This window comes from Diplotaxodon limnothrissa, linkage group LG9 (genome assembly GCF_057381915.1).
Source record: "Diplotaxodon limnothrissa isolate DT_005_m linkage group LG9, D_limnothrissa_male_GT1.1, whole genome shotgun sequence".
Classification (NCBI taxonomy): domain Eukaryota; kingdom Metazoa; phylum Chordata; class Actinopteri; order Cichliformes; family Cichlidae; genus Diplotaxodon; species Diplotaxodon limnothrissa.
The window spans coordinates 17,413,228-17,432,735 of NC_140604.1; the positions used below are offsets into that span (position 1 = coordinate 17,413,228).

The 19,508-nt window shown below is 40.8% G+C and overlaps 1 protein-coding gene across 4 annotated transcripts in view; it reads left to right on the forward strand.

Moving 5' to 3' along the window:
* The window catches only part of LOC146625393 (enhancer of polycomb homolog 1-like), a 42,523-nt gene extending 23,459 nt beyond the window's left edge, over positions 1-19,064 (forward strand). For 3 of the 4 annotated variants that reach the window (XM_085362792.1, XM_085362790.1, XM_085362788.1), the window contains exons 6-14: positions 1,525-1,678; positions 2,727-2,885; positions 3,114-3,203; positions 3,396-3,544; positions 5,098-5,510; positions 13,017-13,141; positions 14,598-14,745; positions 15,245-15,656; positions 17,378-19,064. In XM_085362792.1, the coding sequence (XP_085218918.1) occupies positions 1,525-1,678; positions 2,727-2,885; positions 3,114-3,203; positions 3,396-3,544; positions 5,098-5,510; positions 13,017-13,141; positions 14,598-14,745; positions 15,245-15,656; positions 17,378-17,450 (1,723 nt within the window). In that variant the 3' untranslated portion in view covers positions 17,451-19,064. Of the gene's footprint in view, positions 1-1,524; positions 1,679-2,726; positions 2,886-3,113; positions 3,204-3,395; positions 3,545-5,097; positions 5,511-13,016; positions 13,142-14,597; positions 14,746-15,244; positions 15,692-17,377 lie in introns of all 4 variants that reach the window. The other variant, XM_085362789.1, reaches the window with a different exon arrangement.
* Positions 19,065-19,508: the final 444 nt, after the last annotated feature.

A 19,508-nucleotide genomic window follows, 5' to 3' on the forward strand; every position in this document is an offset into this window, starting at 1 on the left:
TAGGGAACACACGGAATCGTTTCCAAGTTGTTACATTGTCCACACAGAAACAGATGTAGTCCAAGACAGTGGAGGTGTAACTGTCCAATGCGACACGATTGTCAGTGTCCTGCACCTTGAATACATCCCAGTCTGTACAGTGGAAACAGTCCTGAAGCATCAGAATAGCATCCTGCGGCCATGTTCTCACGGTTTTGGTTGTAATCCCAGTGCTCTTGATCTTTTGTGTGTATATTGGGTGTAGCAGAAGGGAGAGATGGTCTGACAGACCCAGGTGGGGATAAGCCTGGGCTCTGTACGCATTCGCCATGTTGGTGTACACCTGGTCCAACGTTCTATCTCCTCTGGTAGCACACTTCACATTACGGTGGAAATTGTGAAGTACAGATTTCAGGTCCGCGTGGTTAAAATCCCCAGCCGCAATAAAGACACTGTCCGGGTGTGCTACCAGGCTGTTATTGATGCTGCTGCTCAATTGTGCTAACGCTAGCTTAGCATTAGCATCTGGTGGAATGTAAACAGCGCAGATGTAAACGGCAGAAAATTCCCGAGGGAGATAGAATGGACGGCACTTTAACACCAACAGTTCTACCTCTGTACTGCACAGTTTTTCCGTTACCGTGACGTTCGTGCACCAAAGGTTGTTAATATAGATGCACAGCCCCCCGCCAGTCTTCTTACCCGAGTCCGCAGACCTGTCGGCTCGATAGGCGGTGCGGCCTGCTAGATCGATAGCCGCATCGGGAATGGCGCTGTCCAGCCAGGTTTCAGTGAAAATCATGCACGAACAGTTATTAAAAGTCCGTCGAGTGGCGATCTGCAGTCGTATTTCATCCAGTTTGTAACGGATTGAACGGGCGTTGGAGAGGAATATGATCGGGAGTGGTGGTTTAAACGGACTAGTCTTTAGCCGTGCCCACAGGCCTCCCCGCTTGCCTCTCTTCTGCCTCCGCTCGCAACGTCTCCTCCTGCGGCTTGCTGTTGCGGGTAGCCCCGGGGGTTGCTTAACGATCTCCGGGGGGATGAGATACTCGGATGTTAGTTGAAGATCTCCACGGCTTAGTTGTAGTAGATCATCTCTGTTGTATTGAAGTAACCCCAGACTGTGTGAAATAATACACAGTACCACCAAAAGTGCAAAAGTGTAGGAGCCATTTCTCTGTAATAAACTCTCTTTTCCAAAGATGAGTGATTCCTCAATCAGATACAGGGCTTGCAATATCGCTAGCCCGACGTCCCGGAGCTAGCGATTTTTTTCTCGATCAGATTAATTTTTTTATTATTGTTGTTTCAGTAACATTAAATTAAAAAACTGTACTTTTGAGTTAAAATATATATTTATAATTTTAATAAATTACAAATTAAAAAGGCATCAACATTTTTTGTATCGAAAAAATATCGAACCGTGACACCAAAGTATCGAACCGAACCGTGAATTTAGTGTATCGTTGCACCCCTACTAAAAATGTTAACTTCTTTGCTTTGATTTTCCTCATATTTTGCCTTTCTCTCTGTGTCCACCAGGAATGTGTTGCCAGACTTTGGTAGTGAGGTGATGGCAGAAGCACTGGCACAGCGGGCTCTGGTGAAGCCTGTTTACACCATCCCCATCATTCCCCTGTCCAGCAGTAACCAGTACAGACATCAGGACCACTTGGACATGAAGGACTACAAGAAAGTAAGGACATGTTCATCGTGTGTGTGTGTGTGTGTGTGTGGATACAGAATGATGAGCAAACTACGGGAAATTGTATTGACTTTGAATTCGTCCTTTAGTTGAGTCAATTCACTCAAGCTGCTTAATGCTGTACTCTGTATTGGCACACTGAGTCATATCAGACCTTGGCATTTTCATTCTGAAAGGGTGCATGGTTTGAAATGACAACTAGGTCTAAATTATTAAAAATAATTTCCCTTATGGATAAGAAACTGCAAATTTGTACTTAAGTTTATTATAGTATAACAGTTCTTAACAACACACAGGAGCAAATGTTGGACAGTGTTTTACCACAATAAATATCCTGTTTATCCGTTAAATGTAATGATATAAAGCTAAACGTCCCTTTGTTTACATATTATAGCACTTAATTACTTTGCACAGTTGTGACCTCGGTGTCATCGGAACTTCATTAGCTCCAGTGTCCACCAGCTCTCCCCTTGCCCTGCAATGAGACACCCATTTCCCCTTCTTTTATCTTCTGTCTCCTCCTCTTCCCCTTTACCAGCTGGCTGACCTTTTGCTTTTATTTACACACGTTCATTTTCAGTTTAACTCTACCCCTCCTCCCTCGTCACTCCAACCCTTATTTTTTACAGTGATTAGGCACAGCCGTTCTTCACTGTAGCCTCCCTGCCTCTCTGTTTGCTTTGTCCCCAGAGTGTAAGGACTGAATGAAATCCTACTAATCCTAGCAGAAGTTGGATCGTGTTCAGACAGGGAGGGGTTGTCCCACTGGGGAAGTTTGGGGGTGAAAGGTGGCACGGGGTAGATTTAGGAGGGAGGGGGAGGACAGCCATCTGGCTAGGCAGCGGCATCTGGCACGTGCCACCATCTGCATATCAATGCCTCTCTTTACTTGCTGTTGTTTCTGCACACACTCTAGGTGCCTGTGCATAGACCACAACACTCAATTGCCGCCAGCAGTATTGTGTCGCGTATGAAAAAGTGTTCTTGATTACACAGACTGCAGTATAAACATGTTTTCATTTCCTTTCCTTCTTCACAGCCTGAGAAGACGGAGGCAGTTCGAACCAAAAGGAAATATGAAAAGAAACCCAAAATCCTGCCTATGTCAGCGCCTCAACATTCAGGGCCCCCTGTGTTCAATCCCAAGGACCTTAACCAGTATGATTTCCCCAGCTCAGATGAAGAACCATTCTCACAGGTAACATTTGGTTCCAGCCCTTCGGTTGTGATGCAATTTCAGTGGGATTTTTACAGAGACTAATATTATACATGAACAAACATGGAACAGAAGTTGAAAGCAGTGATATTGTGTGCTCCATCTGTAAAAACCATGTTTGGCTAGTAATACATTTCTTATTTTCCCTTTAGGAGGGCATGAATTGAAGTTCCTAGCTTTTCCTTTACTTACATTTTTTGTGTCGTGTAGATTCATTCAGGTTCCTCAGAGGCAGAAGAAGAGAATGACCCAGATGGCTGCTATGCGTTCAGGAGGAAGGCCGGCTGTCAGTACTACGCTGTGAGTGCCCTCCTGTGACTCCCGTGCTTCTATTTATAGTGCCAACAGCAGGCTGGCCAGTCTGGCTGCTCTTTCTTCCACACTCTACTGGACAGAACAATGCAATAATGAAATCACCTGTTTTATTTTCAACTTCTGTTTGTTCTCAGATCTAATCGTTTTTTGTTTTTTTCCCCCTTTATCTTCCCTCAGTATCGTCCAGACGAGAGTGGCAGCTGGCCCTGGGTAAGCCCGTCAGATGGTGGGCTCGGCAATCCACGCTTCCGCTACTGTCTGACCTCGCTGAACATCCCAAGGCGCTGCATAGGTTTGTCAAGGCGCCGTGTGGCCAGAGGCGGCAGGTGAGTTCAGTCTGGCTGTTTGTTACAGAGCCTTTGAGGGTCATGCATGTGTTGATCATTTGGGTAAATCAACCCGCCCCACCCCACTCTAACAAAAAAGAAAAAACAGTGTTATTTCTTTAATTATTTTTGCGAAGCACTTCATCCCTTGTTGCTGACATGAAGAACAATAAGGGTGACACGAAGGTATTACTATTCATGGTTTTCATGATGTACCAACTTCTCCAAATTCTGGAGAAATTAAATATGAAATGTGTTTAGGAATGTTGCCAGTATCAAATGGAGCAGAGGAAATTGAGCCAAGTGTTAGCTGTCACTGCCAAGGTTGTTTACCATTCCAACTCTTTGGCAGGTTACCAGCGACCGTTTGGCAGGCACATTTTATTATAAATATCAAGCTGGCAGGTGAAATGAACATGACAGTCCCATTTTAGGATTTACCTGTCACTGTAGCATGTGTTTAGTTTAAAAAACAAAACTTAAATGTGCCCTGCAGCCTTTTCTGATATCTCCTCAGTATTTACACAGACAGTTAAATACACCGAGCTGGGTAGCAGCTTCCTCAGTGCCAGGTGTGAAAGAGACCAAACGAGGGTCACACAGTATCTGCTCCCCGGGCACACATGAGATAAGCAATGTTCTGTTTGTGTCTGCAGTGACCTTATCAACTTCCCCAAGGGAGATTGAAGGATTCCTCTAGCTCTGAATTGAAACATCTTTTCAGTATAATGTACTATGGTAATACTTGATCGTGTTAGGAAGCATGGAAAGTGGGTTAACAATAGTGTGGCTGTGGGGTTTGTAATGTCAGTGACGGTTCAGTTGTTTGCCTTGTTTTGTTTAAGAGGATGTGTGTAGGTTGATAAAGTTTTGTTTTTTTTAAGAAGATATTTTGTAACAAACACTCTTTAAAGGTGTTAAATTGTTTTAAAGTTGGAATGGTCTCAAATGTTTTCATTCACTTTTTAACTATACATTAAAAACACAAAGAACTGATTTGATTATGTTCAGTTTTAATGTGTATTTTAACTGCAAGTTGGTCTTAAACTTCAAATAAAGTGTTATTTAAAAAAATAAACTCTTAACTAAAACCTGTAAGACATACGTATAAATTGTAGTACTGTGCTTCAGTGCATTATGTTTTGGGTTGTTTTCTGACATTTCAAGCACAATTTTAAATATTATAACATCTTAAAATGTCTCTGTATGTTTTTTACTAGGGCTAGAACATGGCCTTGCAGTTTGAGTGATAAGGCTGTACTTCTAACAGCAGTTGTCTCATTTTTTGCTAAATATTACCCAGCTGAACCTATGAAGTAATAAGCTAGACTTATGTCATTACAAAAGTATTCTGTTTTTCTCATGAAATAGCCCACTATATGAGGTCCTCTCCAGTGAACATTTTTATTGTTTCACAGGGAAATGCTTCACTCAGTGCAGTCATTATCGTAGGACCTTGATGTTGTGCTGTTAATGACTAAAGCATGTTTTTCATGTAAACAGACCTTTAATGACTGGTAGTAAAAAGCTCACGTAACATGTTGATGTTTTAGGATCTTGTTGGACAGAGCGCACACAGATGTAGACAACATCTGCCAGAGCCTGGACTCTGACCCAGAGCCCGAACCACTCGCCTCACCACTTCCAAACTCTCCGCTCCACATCTCCAACACCAGTACCTCAGAAACCAATACCTCGGACCCAGCCAGCTCCTTCCACCTTCCCCCATCTTCATCACCCCTGTCGTCATTAAAACCGAAGGACCTCAGCCAGATTCTTTTGAACATTAAATCTTGCCGCTGGAGGCACTTCAGACCACGGACGCTATCTCATCACCCTTTGGGTGGAGATTTGTCACGCAGAGGATTTAGGGATTTTAGCTGGACTGTGTCGGGACTAAACCGAACCCTGTCTGGAGGAGCCAGCGCCCAGAATCGCATTGGGCCAGCCACCACTCCTGTAAATGGTAAGTCACTTGTTTATTCTACCATGCTGGTTATTATTTTTTAGGGATAGGTTTACATTACTCAGTCACAAGTGTCCCTACGCATCCAGTTAAATAACATTAGTTGTCTACATGGCTATAAAAAAAGTATACTGAAAGGTTTAAATCCCAAATGTGGGACTCTCTGGGAAGGCTGTTTTCACTTTGTGTTTATTGTCATAGCTCTGAGTGGAAGATGGTAAAACACTGAATTGTGTGTTCGAAGAAATTGGTTCATCTGAGTAAAATATACATTTGTAAGACAATCTTTAATTGGAAATAGGCCAGCACATAAAATGTACAGGCAAATTTTGTTTTCGGAAATGTGTTGCTGGCATCAAATTTTTTAAAAAACAGTAAAATGTTGGTTTTGGAGCCTTGGTACCACTGAGGATCACCTCATCTTTAAACAGTGCTTGCTTGGAGGGCGCTGAAATGAGAAAACCAATTCTTCTAGTTTTGAAAGCAGAGTGTTATCAAATGCTGGTGTAGATACAGTGCTATGCTGTCATGTAACTTCATTACTGAAATTTTGGACTGTGGAATAATAACAGATCTCGTGGGCCATTCAGTGTCCAGTTTTTATGCAGACAGTTTTCCTTTTTAAACCTTAGTCTTACTTAAAATGAACTAGGGCCTATTGGAGACTGTTGTACATCTATGCTTTGTTTTTCTTTGCATGGTAAACATTTCAGTTGCGTTCAGTGATCCACTGTGTTCACTGACAGTGGTTTTCAGAGAGGTCCAGGAATAGATTTTTCACTACAGAACCTGCGTTAGTTTCCAGCTTTGGCTGCTGCATCCAGAGATTTATTTATTTTTTGTCTTTTGGTGTGCATTACACAATGTTGCTATTGATTTTTTTGTTTGTTTGGTTTTTTTTGCCAATGATCAAACTTTTTTTTTTTTTTTTTTTTTAAGTGTTTTGAAGTTTTACGCTATGTCCCAACAGTTCTATAAACGCATTCTGTGCTCAAACGAAGTTTATTATGGCATCAGGAGTGTGCAGCCACTGCTAGCTCCATGTCACAACTATAAACACATCATTTTGTATTTTACTTACACACACACACACACACACACACACACACACACACGAAGAAATACAGTTTTGTTTTCAGTTAATTTTACAGCTGCTTTAATTATGGGTGTTCAGTCATCTTCTAAGAATCTGGAGACTTGTTTGGAGTGGGGTTTGTAGAGCACCGTGCTGTACTTTATGATTGTTTTCTTATTGCTTCTTGATTTTGTCAGTTTTCAGCTCATCTTGTGTTTACAAAAACACATCCTGCAGAATTGTTTTTCTGGGTTGCACATGGAGCAGTGCAGTTAGGTTTATCCACGCATAATGCAACAATAATGGTGTTAGTTGGCATTTATTTTGGGATGTGACCTGTGTAACATTTTTTGATGAGGCACCTTAAAGGTAGATTGCGCTGCTCATGCCTAGTAAAATCACAAACTTTGTACTTTCGTTCCCCCTTTCCTTTTCATACATAAAATGATATGTTCCCCTAGCTTGGGGGATTCACTTAGAACATGGCTTTTTCTAAACAGATTTGGAATATCCTGTGAAGTGAATCAATGCTGGAGATAGGAAAACAGGGTGGTGATTTCAGAGACTGGGTAACAATTTAACCCTTTACAGGCGATCGGAGCGGGCACGCTCCATTTTGCGTAACTATTTTTAAATCCCGGTAGCACTGCAACCACGTAAGCTAGTGCAATAATTTTTTTTGCATATGAAACCGGAGGAGTTGTACTTACATCTTATGCTATCAGCTTGTCCTAGGTCACAATTTCCTTCCACATATAGCTTTGCAAAAACTGCATAAAAATCACTTGCAGCAACAAAAACATGATATTCCAGAAACACGCTTCGCTGATCCGATCAGCTGTTTGTAACACTTCCTACGTCCATCAGCGCGAACTATCACATGACCGCATGACCTGCCCGAAACCGGAAGTGACGTCATTTTGCGGAAATGTAGTTTTTTTACGATCGGGGCCTTATGAGCCTATACTTGTGTTTTAAAAAGTTATGTTTGAGTTTATGACTTTCTGTGTCGTTTCTGGGATGCTTAGGACTCATATTGCACTGCTGGAAATAGTTTATTTTGATGCATATGCTGTTATTTTGCAAATTTGCACTATAATATTTATTTTCGTTTTTCCTGCAGTATATAAAAATTGGTGTATTTCAAAAATAAAACTATGAAGACACTCAAAATAAATTTCCTGTGGTGGGAAACTAGTTTGTGCAACTTTTTTGTATTTACAGTTTTGAGGGATGAGCCTCTTAAATTTCTCTAACTAGAAATATATGTTAAAAAAACAAAAACGATTTTCAATTTTTTTTGTAGTTTATTGCACTTTTTTGCAATTTATGTAATTACTATGCACCTAATGCAGACATATTATTAAAGTTTGGGCTATAATGGTTGTATTGATGTATAGCAACTTGAAATGCTCCCAAAAATGGCTACACAGCATGTAAAAATATAATATAAGCTCTGGCGGACTTGGTTCTATGGTAGGTCTTAAAGGGTTAAAGAGGATATGAATTTACCAGAAGCCTGGCTTGACTTAGTTTACACTTATTTGTTTGACAGTACTGGCAAGTTAAAGAGGAAACTCTTATTGATTTTATTGTGTAACGACAAAAATTAAGCACAGATGAAACCAATTTTTCCTCCATGTCTTCTCAACATTTCGTCTGCCTTTACAAAAAAGGAAAGCAATGAGACTGCCAGGTTACTTACTCACTATCACCAGTTCACTGTTTTGCTGTTCAGCCCTCACAGCTCCTGACAGTGCTTATATCTGTAAAGGATGCTGTAAACAAGTACGGTCAACTCAGACAGATACTCCACCTCTCTCTGTGATGGGACATTTTAGATAAGCAACATGTAAAGTTTAGTCAGCTGAAAGCTGTGAGGAGCAGTGCAGTCCTGCAATACTTTGGTGTAGGAAATAAGTGGTTGTCTGGCAGCTGTGTCAGAATGAGCTGACATGTAAGAATTTGGCCCAAGCAGATTTGTTCAGACATTAAGCGTCATACATTGCAAAAAATCCTCAGTTTAAGAGGAGACACAAATTCATGGGGCTTGTGTGCTCATATTGTCGGTCAAAAGCCCGGATAAATGGGAGTGTTGCGTCAGAAAGGTCATCCAGTGTAAAATCTGTGCCAAACTAAACATGTGGATCCATCTACTGTGGCTGTCCCTTTAGTAAATAAAGAAAGAACCAAATTTCTTTATATTTTAAATATAATTTTAATTTAAAATAAGTCTGGTATCCCCTGCAGGGTGTAGCCTCCCTCACCCTGTGACTGGGATAGGCTCCAGCTTCTTTGTGACCCTGAGTAGGATGAGTGGTTAAGGGAGAGTGAAATAAATGGATAAAATACAGACGTTGGGGAGGTGGGGCGCACAAGGTTATCTGGTAAGGAGCTGGTTCCTGACCAAGCAAGGGCATGAGGGCACCTGTTAGTCTAGCTCAGGGGTGTCAAACTCAAATACACAGTGGGCCAAAATTCAAAACTGGAACAAAGTCACGGGCTAATGTTAATATTTATTGAAATATATTTATTCCTCCAGATATAAGAATGAATCTTTTCTTATGGACTCAAACACGTTTTGCTGAAAAACTGAATATGGAACAAGCAAAGCTTAATACTAAACAATATATATATTAGCTGTATAATACCAGTAGGCCAGCTCTAATAGTAATTTGGTATGGCTTTGCGGGCCAAATGTAATTAGGCTGCGGGCCAAATTTGGCCCGCGGGCCAGAGTTTGACACCTATGGTCTAGCTGATCTATGAATCATTTTATTGACCCAAAATTAACTAAATAGTTGAGTTAGGGTTTTCAGAGAGGGGCAAAGACACACTATTTTATAGGACAAACTTCCTAAAAGCAAGTAGTGAACATTTATACCAAAAATTCAGCTTTTTTTTTTTTTTTTTTTTTTTTTTCAATTATTCAAAAACAAAATCTTATTTTTAATTAAAATGTATTTTTTGCCCAGCCTTTGCTGCCACCTTTGAAAAACTTGAAATGAAATGATGTTGATTGTGTGCATGTCCACAGCATGGAGTCATGAGGTGGCAGTCATGTAATTGGATAGCCTGTAATTGGTGGATATCTGAGAAGCTATTTAGCTTCAGATAATAACTGTAAACTACATTTTTTGGGGGGGGGTTGTCTTCTCTTATTAAGCATTTGAGCTCATTCTTTCAAATCATTGAGCCATAGTTTAAACATGAATAGAGATTTTGCTGTTTACTAGGGCTGGGCCATATTATACCGTTCACGGTAATACCGGTATAATGTTAGGCAACGATAGGAAAATGAAATATCGCGATAGAATATGAGTAAAACGCGCATGCGCAGTGCCTTTGTTTTCATACGCACATGGCCGATTGTTGAGTGAAACAGATGAACCAGAATTGGTTTGTAAAAATGGTGCAACTTCAGTGATGTGGAACTGGTTTGGTGTTTGTCCGTCAGATACACGACAAAGCACATTTTTTTTGCAGAACATGCAAGCGGCCGTCGTTATTGCCGTGTTTGTCGGACTAAGATGCTCTTAAATCTGGGAGTAATCTGGGTCCTAAACTCCGTCTTTTTCAGGTCAAACGAACACTGCAGCATCACTGAGAGTTAAAAACTGTCTAAATTCTTTCATCTTTAATAAAACGATCAGCATTGCTGCTTTACCAGGTGTAACTATGAAGTTTAACTTCCAGGCATCCATGAAAACAAAATTTATTACATTTAACGGAGTTAGAAGTTAGCAGGAAGCTAGCGGAAGTTAGCTCGCTAGTTTCGCTAGTTACCTAAGCATGATATAGCATGTTCTGACTGAGAGATATCTGAAAAAATTCAAACGTACAGCTCTGCTATCACTTCCAACATAAATGAAGACAGAAAACTAAAAAGCAGTGACGTTTGTGGGGTTACTGAAGTTGGGCTAGCTGATATATAATGATGTGCTACGTGATCGCTAGCGACACAGCTATGTTAGCATAACATAAACAGTGAAGCTGGAGGACGAACACTAACACTTTTCCACTTATAAAAGTTAACGTTAAGGTTCCTGATAGTTAGAGACAAATGCAATCGCATGGCAGGATGCTGTAAACGGACCAAACTTCAGTCAGGAGAACAACTGAGATAATCCATCCACAATACAAGGTTAGTCATTAATATACTGCAACAACATGGGAATAGATCAGCTGCCAGAGAATTCAACATTAATGAATCAATGGTACAGAAGTGGAGGAAGCAAGAAGAATGAGTTTAATAAAGTTTGATTTATCTGACTGCTTTGTTTCGCTTAATGTGCCTTATAATCCTGTGCACCTTATGGTCCGAAAAATACGTACTGCACACTACAGTTTAATGTTGCAAAGCACCTTTTTAATTTCAGTGGATATTATACATGGTTATGCTCAGTATATGTCAGCCCATTTCTACTGGAAATGCCTTTTGGTTAAACTTTCAGCAAGGAATTTGCATTTGCACTGTTACATTTTTATAAAGCTTTAATGTACATAAAAACCAGCTTCTTGTTTAAGTGAAAATAAATGGAAGGTTGTCTTTTTGCGCTAGTAATGTTGTGGAGTTGCATTTTGTCTCGCATCAATTATATCGTCAGTTATATCGTTATCGCAAATTTTCAAATATATATCGTGATAAATATTTTTGGCCATATCGCCCTGCTCTACTGTTTACAATACAGTGTAAAACAAACTATGTATGAAAACATGAAATATGTCCCTGTTTGCTATTGTTATTCTTGTCCTAGCTTGACACCTTCTTGGTCACAGTGCAGTGTCGTACACTGTTGAGCTCTCCAACATGTGCAAGCTCACGAAGTGGCCACAAGCCCTGCTAGCATGAACCTTATATCACTGTGCATATACAGGTTTGAAATGTACAGTCATGCCCCCTGAGCATAAACCACTGTGTGACTGTGTTTGAGAGGCCTTCAAACTGGTCTTTCTAGCTTATTATACATTTTTCTGTACCCTGTGGCAAGACGCCTACACCAACCAAACCTTTGGATCGTTCTCTCTAAAAGCCCCCCAAAGGAACTACATTTTATATACATCTGCAGAAAGCCAAGTTGTGTCTGTAACTGCTTGTATTAACAATCATTCTTGAATGATTTTGAAATAAATAAATGCTGCATGTATATGTAATTTATTTTAAATTCATTGAGCAGATGAATTCGACCAGCAGATCGGGTTTACTGGCCGCCTACGTTTTTCTTTTGTCTGCTAAAAAGGCGGGAGTAGCTTGAATTGTAACAATATGGAATCATGTTTTAGTTACTTTATTAATAATGTTATATGAAGTATCTAAAGATTTTTTTTTTTTTTTAATGTAGTAAACCAAACACTATTTCCCTCTTTTGACATGCCTGCAGGCTATCAGCAGCCAAAGAAATCAGCCAGATTAAAAAATTACGCTAAACCCAACATCTGCTTAGAAATGTGTTGTTTCAGCTTGTTCTTACTTCAGCACCTTCATTTCTATGTAAAACAACGTGTTGGTCGTTGGAAGCCGCTGAAAAGATTAGCTTTCTTCATCTTTAAGCATGTTGATGAAGTGGCTTGATAAAGGACCGTTATTGGCGGCCCCTTTTTCTGACTGATGCTAGAAATTTCACAGCTTTAATCTGGGACTTTAAGAGAAACCACAGTCTTTAAATAAAACTATGGTATGCTGCTAAATTAACCATCTATTAACTTTACAAATGGACAAACTGATGGCTCTTGCTGCATAGCACCTATAGTTAGCTGTTTTAAATTTGCTTTATCTGCTTGCTGCTATCATAACAAATTATTTCCACAAAGGCTGACAGAGCACATTAATCCACATGTTTAATTTGTCACTGATTTTTATGCCAGATGAGCTTCCTGTCGCAGCTCTGCCAATTATCTGAGCCTTTAACAGGCACCAGGAGTACACTAGCTTGTGACTCCCAGAAGCTGGGTGTGTTACTGTTGGGTAGCTGCTAAAAGTGGCTACCTTGTATGTATGCACCAGCCAGGGTTAATATTATGGATAAGTGTTCATTAAAAGGAGTTGAAACAGGAGTAGTGACCTCTTGTGTTGTTTAGCATTGTAAAGGTGAACTACTGCAGTTGCTAGTGAAGGGGGACTGTGTGCCTGCCTGTCGGCAGCAGTGTTAGCTGAAGTTGTGTGTAAGCTGGAGGAGGCAAAGACAGCACTGTTGGTATCAATACTGTCACAAATGAGTAAATAATCCAATAGTAAGCATTTTCAGGATCAATTTTTATCTGGGAATTGATTTAACAACCATAATCTGCTTGCTGACAGCTGGAGCATAAACACACACCCTTAACAGTCCTGCAGTCTTTACTGCTGTGTAGAAGCCAATCCAAGGAATGTTGAAGCGAAAAAGCGCATTTCCCCCATCCTGTTTTTCACCCTTGCCTTTTCTCTCACACAGTGTTCACGGCTGAGCAGTACCAGCAGCACCAGGAGCAGCTGGCCCTCATGCAGAAACAGCAGCTGGAGCAGAGCGAACAGCAGCAGCAACAAGCCAACATTGTTCCTACAACTACCAACACACAGGTCAGTGTGTACCCTTTCTGTACCTTTTTATTGTAGTAGACTCGGGTAGCTGTCCAGTATTAAGAAGGCAACGGGATTAGGAGGAGGTGGTATTACCACAGAAGTGTAATATTCTGTCCAGAATTGCTGGGATGATTCTCAACACTTGTGTCATTCTCTGCAACCAAGTGGCACATTTAAAATGTGCTTTTCTGGCCAAGTAGTCAAACTAAATGAGCCAGACTTCTCCCACTGATTTACAGCTGAAGGTCACTTCCCTCATCCTTAGGAAGTTGGACACATCCTCATTCCCACGAGCAGCATTAACCCTTGGTAGTACCTAAAAAAAAGTACCCCTTATGAAGACCTAGAGCCATAAATCGACCACGCCATAAAGTGCTATAAAAAGATTATACATCAATATTTTTCCACTTTAAATTAGCCAATATTGTAGACCTACTTCTCCTTGAAATATACATATGAAGTTTTAATTATATTTTCGTTGTTTTAACCCTTTAAATCCCAGTTGTATTACATGAGCGCCCCGTTTTTACAAAAAACTAAATATTTAGAAATAAAAACATTTGAAGTAATATTCGTTTGTTATTATAATTAGGCCTTTAGATGGACTAAAGATCAGCACCAAAATTAATTTCGATCAACTTACAATTTTCTTTTCCGAAGCGAATTATGTCCTCCAGGCGGTCCGTCGTCGTTGTCTAAGCCGGGATCCATGCCTCCTCCCGGGTAACGTGCAGACGATTGCTCCGGTCATGTTTCGTCGGACGCCTTTCACCAGCACACACGTCGATACCACGTGACAACAAATACGTCATTTCCGGTTGAGTCAAAAAAAAAATTTCCCGCTTGAGTGACCCTGGGACGGAGACATCGCTCCAGACGATCGGCGGGGGAATCCTGTTTTCCAAGCCGCGATCGAATCCTGATTTCCGGGTAGTGTTTTACGGCGGCTCGCTGATTTCGAGCAAGCGTCAAATGTGAAGCAAGGGAGCCACCCGGTGGCCAAAAAAAAAAATTACAACTCTAAGGCATCTCTACACCCCCGTGTAGGAGAAACGGCCATGGCCGCTATGCTTACGCTAAATTGTTTTAGTGAAAAATAGCGTTTATAATGGGTTTCAATGGGGCGATTTATGGCTTTTGGTACTCATGTGGATGTCGGTTTTTAGCTTAGCCACCTTAAGTTAATCGAATAAACGGAGACGGCAATTCTAAAGAAAAAAAGGGTTGGGAGGTTTGGCTATATTCTATTCAACACAGTGAAAATGGCCTAATATTAAAAAACGCTGTGGATGATAAATGGCCGTAGGTACTACCAAGGGTTAATGCCCTTAGCTGATTTGGCCGCAAAAGTGCTGAGCTCAGTTGTTTCAGCAGTTTCATACATTTTAACACAGGAGTCAAGCATTTGGCACAGACCCACATTTTCTTTTTTCTACATGCCTCTGGTTTCCAGGCGCTCATATCCAAGACATTAGACCAGGCCAGCGCCCAGTTTGCTGCTTCAGCCCTCGTCACCACGGATCAGCTGCTGGCTTGTAAGTCCAAAGAGGACCCAGTACCGGTAGTCACGAGTGGAGTCAATGGGATCCTCCCAGGTGCAGGTGAGTGACGCAAATATGTAGTCGCTATGTGCATATATCTTTATGTTAAAAGGAGCATGAGCCAAAGATCTTAGGGACAATTTCCAGGATACATAATAGTTGGAGAGACCAATTTAAAGCAATGTCTTTAGGGCTCAATTTTTGGAAATACTTGGTTTAGATTGTGCATTCATGTCACCTCAGAGGCTGGGGAGAAAAAACAAGCCCAAAAAAAAGCAAACGACAACAACAAAAAATAACGCTGCCAACAGCCTCACAATTACCATAGTGTTGCATCAGCACCTCTGACAGTGTCAACAAACTTAACATAAGCTTCAGAGAGATGGAAGTTATTGCAGCACTGTTGGTTAGGGTTGCATTAGATTGTGCAGGTGCACCTCTGATCCAAAATGGTATTTTGTCATTGCACAGGGAACTTTATAGCTCCAGGTTTGTGTGGCTGCCTGACTACATTAGCTGTTATCATTTGCATTCATGAGACCTTTTCTTCATCCACCAGGTGTTTTCAAAGGTTTGCACCTATCCAGCACAACCGCAGCCCATCACCAGACCAACCAGACGACGCACACTACCACCACCGCAGCCCCCACTTTCCTCCAACCTTCCTCCAACTCGGCCACCCCTTCGCCCGCAAATGCCGTCCCCACCTCCCTCAACTCCAACCCCGGCGCTCATGCAGCAGCGGCACTGGGGCTCCTGGGGTGCAGCGCTGCCAGTGCCACCCCTGCCACCACTCAGGTCCTCCTCGGGAACAACATCTGTCTGGGCGTGTCGTCGGCCGCCAGCCTGGCTGCACGCCATATCCCCCGGACCCTTGGCAATGTGCCATCCTCTGCCTTAAAGCTGTCCACCACCACCAACTTGCAGATCCCCAAAGTATCTGGAGCAACATCCATGGACATGAGCTCCAGGTGAGGCTTTGCTCAGCATTTCTAATGTGTGGCAGGTAAATATAAGTTTGTTTTTTACTAATCTTTATTGTTAAGCTTAAGGGAACTGGGATAATGCTGAGTAAGCATGAAATTGCTAAGTTCTGTTATATGTACTGTACTTACGCTGTGTCCTATAAGAACCATTGGACAAATGTCCCACATGCCTCCATAAAGAAAGATACACTTGTTGAATATGATCACTGTGTGAGATTGTGGCAGTCATGTATGGGTTTGGGTTGCTGTCATGTGTAAACAGGAAACCGAAGCCAAAAAAATCAATCAAAATACAACCACGTCCAGCTATCTTTATGAGAACCATTTTTAGTTTTGTGATTACATTTAGTTCAACGTCTTTTTTCACACAATTTCAAAAGCCTAATTAAGTGCTAACACTTGAAGAAAAGGAGAGTTTAGGTCAGGGCAGTAACTCTCATGCTGCCCTGACCTAACCCCTTCAGAAGCAAAACATTTTTACGCCCCACCCCAACAAATTATTTCCTCACTCAAGCTGAGTTTTATTTTTATTTTTTTAAAGAAGAAGAAAAAAAGACCTCAGTGCAGTAGTATGTCATGTTTAATTCCCCAAGAAATTTTTCTCCATTCAATTTTTTTGTCATCCCCCATCTGTTGGTGCCTCAAAGCTTGAGAACTCCTGGGTTAGGGTAAGGGTTTATCCCTACATGCTCATGCTCAGTTCTTTTTAGCCCCCATGAAAGAGGTTTTGACTTTCCATTCAGGGGAATTTAATTTTGTTCAGGACATGAAGTGACATTAACAGGCCCCTTGCCTTAACTGCATATTGACTAATGAGGCTTACACGTGTCCAGTCATCTCCAATACACAAGAAAATACCAGCGTTTCCCCAGCACTGACTGGGGAAACACTGGTAACAGAGCCCAGAGAATCTTTAGCCAAAATATGACAATTGCTGATCTAAATATCATCAGATAGGCAGCTGGACAGACTTCTTGAAATATTAGGCAGATTTGGCACTCAGAGGTTGCATATTGGATCAATCTGAGTAAAACTCGCTGCTGATAACTACATAGATGACAGTTGGTCACATTTGTAATATCAGTCAGCACTATTCGTTGCTTCAGTTCAAAACTCGAGTCGGAGTTACAATTTTTTTTAAAATATTTTGTTCCCCCCTGTTGTTTTATTGGCGTAGTTGCCACATCACTTCCTTCCGTCCTGCCTGTACACACCCTTTCAAAGTTAAAGGATTTCAGCATCATTACACTTTGTGGCATTGCGTTCTGTTCATTTTGTTGTTGTTGTTTTGACTGACTTCACACTGTCACAATCTTTAATTAATTTACAGCAGAACCAAAGCTGCCCAGACACAACATAAACCTACCTGAATTGAAGAAACATAAACATGCATAGAGGAAGAGATATTTTGATATGTATTCATTCAGTCATCACATATTACACAGACTGTACAAAACAACTCACAAGAGACTTTATTGTAAGATTGTCAGTGTTGCAGAAGTCTCAGATTTACTTTTATATCATGTTTGTTTCGAGATAAGCGCTAAAGTTTTTGCATTACGAGACACAATCCCTGGTTTAAGTAGTCAGCTGGACCTGGCAGATATGACCAAAATAACTGCCAGCAAGCCACAAGTGGCACATAAAGTGTGTGGGAGAAAAGTTTGAAGAACAGCAGGGATTAATGTTTTTCTTTGTCTCCACAGGGAAAATCACGATGAAGAAAAGCCAGCACTGAACAATATAGCAGACAACACAGTGGCCATGGAGGTGACGTAGTAGCGGTGCAGCAAAGAGTCCGCTCTTTAGGTGCTGTGCATCGTAGCATCGGGAATGCAAAAGGGACGGCAGGACTCGGACTCGCAGACGGGACGTGTGGCCGCGGCCGCTCGCAATTCTCATCTCTCTCATACTTTTTAAACCTTTTCTTTCTTCCCTTTTGGTTTTTTTTTGTTACTGTTAAAAGTAAAATATTGACACCTGTAAATTATGAATATGGCAAAGTTAGTATCTGTACAGTAACTTCATATTTGTAATATCCTCCCCACCACCCAGTGTATATATACTACTTGAATACAGAACTGTCCATTTTTGATGTTTTGCACTTGGGAGTCAAAGGAAAAAAAAAAGTGAGCCAAGTAACTTGTGGCGAGTGTGAGAGATGTGCGAGTTGTATAGAGAAGAGTTTTATTACATCATGTGCATGGTGCGGAGCCTGCTGTTTTTATCTATTTATTGTGCTGTGTTTACAGTTTCTTTGTTTTGTTTTTTTAATTTTTGTTTTGTTTTGATTTTTATTTGTACACTGTACCTTTTGTTGGTTCCTGTGCTGTAGTAAATGTTAGGTAGCTACGGACTCCTGGGTATTTTTGTATATTGTGAACACAAAGCAGGTCTCACCCCCCCTACAAACACACACACAGATTTATTTTGGCTCCCCGTGCTTCTCTCTGTGGATCGTGTTAAAATCAGTGGTGACATACATACAGACAGACCTGGAGGCCAGGAGAAGTGGGTGGAGGAGGTGGTTGAAGAGGAGGTGGTGTGGTTCCCTCATGGAGAGGCACTCCTCTCTTCAGGGGGCTTCCATTAACATTATCCCAATTACAAGTAACAAAACAGGGATGAAGTCTCTTCCCAGAAGCTTCTGCCGCTTCTGATTTAAGCACTATTGTATTTTTTCTTTTTTTGATGGTTTTGATGAATATCAATGCTGCTTTTATATTTTATTTGTTCTTTATGGGGTTGTCCTTCATTTTCATGCAAGCGGAGTCCCCCGTTTTTGTATTTGTTTTATCCCACAAACATTTTTATGTAAAAGAAAATCAGTTATTTTTGTATTTTTTTTCTCTCTCTTGTGGTAAACTTGATTGTAAGCCTTCGTTCATTGAAAGACTTCATTCTTTTGTTTGTTTGTTACTTGTTCATGCATAGGTGATAAGGGAGGTGAATGGACAGTAATCGCTGTACGTGTTTCGTCATTCCAGTTTTTAATAACAAAAAATGCTAATGAAGGGGCAGAGAGTTGTGAGAAAGCATCTGTTCTCTCCTCTCTTCCCTTTTCTTCAAGTTCTTTTTTTTTTGTTTATTTCTTTTTTCTTTTCTTTTTTTTCTTTGAAAAAAGAATCTCCAGACGGCTGCAAGGCCAAAAACCACAAGTATTGGGTGCCTTCCTTTGGGGAATTTTATGTTCTCTCTTCTATGAAGAGTTAGGCACAAAGGCAGCATTACTTAGTAGTGCTTCTCGTCTTTGTCAGAATCTGAATGCCCAGTCCAATGGCAGGATATATCCTTGAGGTTTACTTGTCCCACCTGGAGGCTGAAAAGACTAAAAAAATGTGACAAAACTCTCACTAAAATAAGACAATAAAGCCCAGGGCATTAAATGTGATTTGTTCAGACCCTTCTTTTATATGTGTGTGTCTGTGTGGGTGTTTTCAAGGTTGCCAAACTGTACAGATAATACAAGTGAGGTTAACTTTGGTTTATCTGCGAGTTTACTTGTACATGGTCAGAAATGTAAAGGGTATACTTAGGCACCCACTATCAGGTCTAAAACAATTGTGACACTGAATTCCTCAAGCAGTTTCACTGGTATTTACATTGGAAGTCTTACTGAACAGTATGTTCAAATTACACATATATGAATGTCATAAATAATGTAGGATATTAGTAGTTTGATATTTAAGCTCTGGCTATACAAGTCGGCCACGCCAATGTTTTACCCATGTTTTAAATAAAGTCTTTGGGTTAAAATTTAAGTCAAATTACTAAAACTGACTTGGATCTTTCAAAAATACTCATTACTTTATTCTGTTGCATGTAAGGAAAGATTGA